Source organism: Phalaenopsis equestris, unplaced genomic scaffold (genome assembly GCF_001263595.1).
Source record: "Phalaenopsis equestris unplaced genomic scaffold, ASM126359v1 Scaffold219149, whole genome shotgun sequence".
Lineage (NCBI taxonomy): Eukaryota > Viridiplantae > Streptophyta > Magnoliopsida > Asparagales > Orchidaceae > Phalaenopsis > Phalaenopsis equestris.
Window position 1 is genome coordinate 685,294 of NW_018237541.1, and position 1,308 is coordinate 686,601.

General features: G+C 38.5%; 1 protein-coding gene across 2 annotated transcripts; it reads left to right on the forward strand.

The window, feature by feature from the left end:
* Nucleotides 1-128: 128 nt before the first annotated feature.
* Nucleotides 129-1,055, forward strand: LOC110037415 (EPIDERMAL PATTERNING FACTOR-like protein 2). Of its 2 annotated transcripts, XM_020742062.1 has the most exons (3): nucleotides 129-522; nucleotides 598-632; nucleotides 728-1,055. In XM_020742062.1, exons 1-3 carry the CDS (start codon nucleotides 417-419, stop codon nucleotides 959-961), a joined length of 375 nt encoding a protein of 124 aa, XP_020597721.1. In that variant the 5' UTR covers nucleotides 129-416; the 3' UTR covers nucleotides 962-1,055. The 2 variants fall into 2 exon arrangements, with proteins under 2 accessions (XP_020597721.1, XP_020597720.1); XM_020742061.1 differs by having other exon boundaries at nucleotides 129-632.
* Nucleotides 1,056-1,308: the final 253 nt, after the last annotated feature.

Genomic DNA, 1,308 nt, shown 5'->3' on the forward strand with positions numbered 1-1,308 from the left:
TATATATAGTTTGATATTAAGCTTCGATCAGATTTACTAAAGAAAACGGCTAAAGAAGTAAAAAATCAGGTCCAGATTTTTTACATAAATCTTAAATCTTACGGTCAACCTAACACGGCAGAATCAAAATCCCTCGTTCATCTTCCTCTTTGATATTTCCGTGCTTTCGCATCAGAACCTTGCTTCTCTCTGATTCCTCTGTCCTCATAGAGGCAATATCCTTCACCTAGTTCAAATATTGTCCTTTTCATTGATTCTCTGACTTGTTGTCTTCTTCTTTGCTGCATCACTCTCTCACTCTGTCCGATAAAGCAAATAATGATACTCTTAGAGGAGATTTCCAAGCCAGTGAAGCACAGCAAACTCCATTAAAACTCCAGAAACAACCATCAACCTATTACTCTCTCCATTCTGAAATGCTTCTCCATTCATCTTCCATAACAAACATAAGAGCATTTCTTCTCATTTTCATGGTGCTGCAACTTCCCGCCTCCACTGAAGAAAGAGCATTCGCCACCCAAAGTATGAAACTAATCATTCTTCGCTATAGTTTCATGATAAAGTTGTATGCTTTTCTTGAACTGGATCAAATTGCAGGCAGATCAGTGTTCATCCACAAGGAGCTTTCAAAGGTGAAATTTTTTATTGTCCATCTCCTTCATGTGACCAATTTCTTCCTTTTTATGTTAAAAAAATTTGAACTTGGAGTGATCGCGTGTATTTTCAGAAAGGAGGCCAGGAGGTGCTGAGGGTGAACTCCATGATTGGATCAAGGCCACCTCAGTGTAAGAGGAGATGTCTGGCTTGCAGCGATTGTGAAGCAGTTCAGGTCCCTGCAACTTCTGGAGTGAGAAGTGCTTCAGTTCCTCTCTTCATGATCGCCAGTGAAAAAGATGACAGCTCTAATTACAAGCTCTTGTGCTGGAAATGCAAGTGTGGAAATTTCATCTTCAACCCTTAGAATAAAAAATGTAAAACACACTTTGATTTCTGGTTTTTTTTTATCCCACTTCGAATTGTTCTTGGTATTTTACACATGAGCATTTACATTATGTTGTGTCAGTTGCAGCTCTTTGAATAAACAGTTATGAAGTTATGAAACTGCTGCAGAAGAAGCTGATGATAAAAATCGTAGCTTTCTAACAACCACCTCAATCAAATCTGATGTCAAAATGCAGCGTTCAGTTGAAGCCGAAATTTTTTTAAGAAAATGGGCAAACTTGTTGAGAAAATTGCTTTGTAGTGCCGTATCGCCATCACAATGCTGCTCCAAAGGCACTCTAAATCTGTTTGAAGGAAAGAATGTTA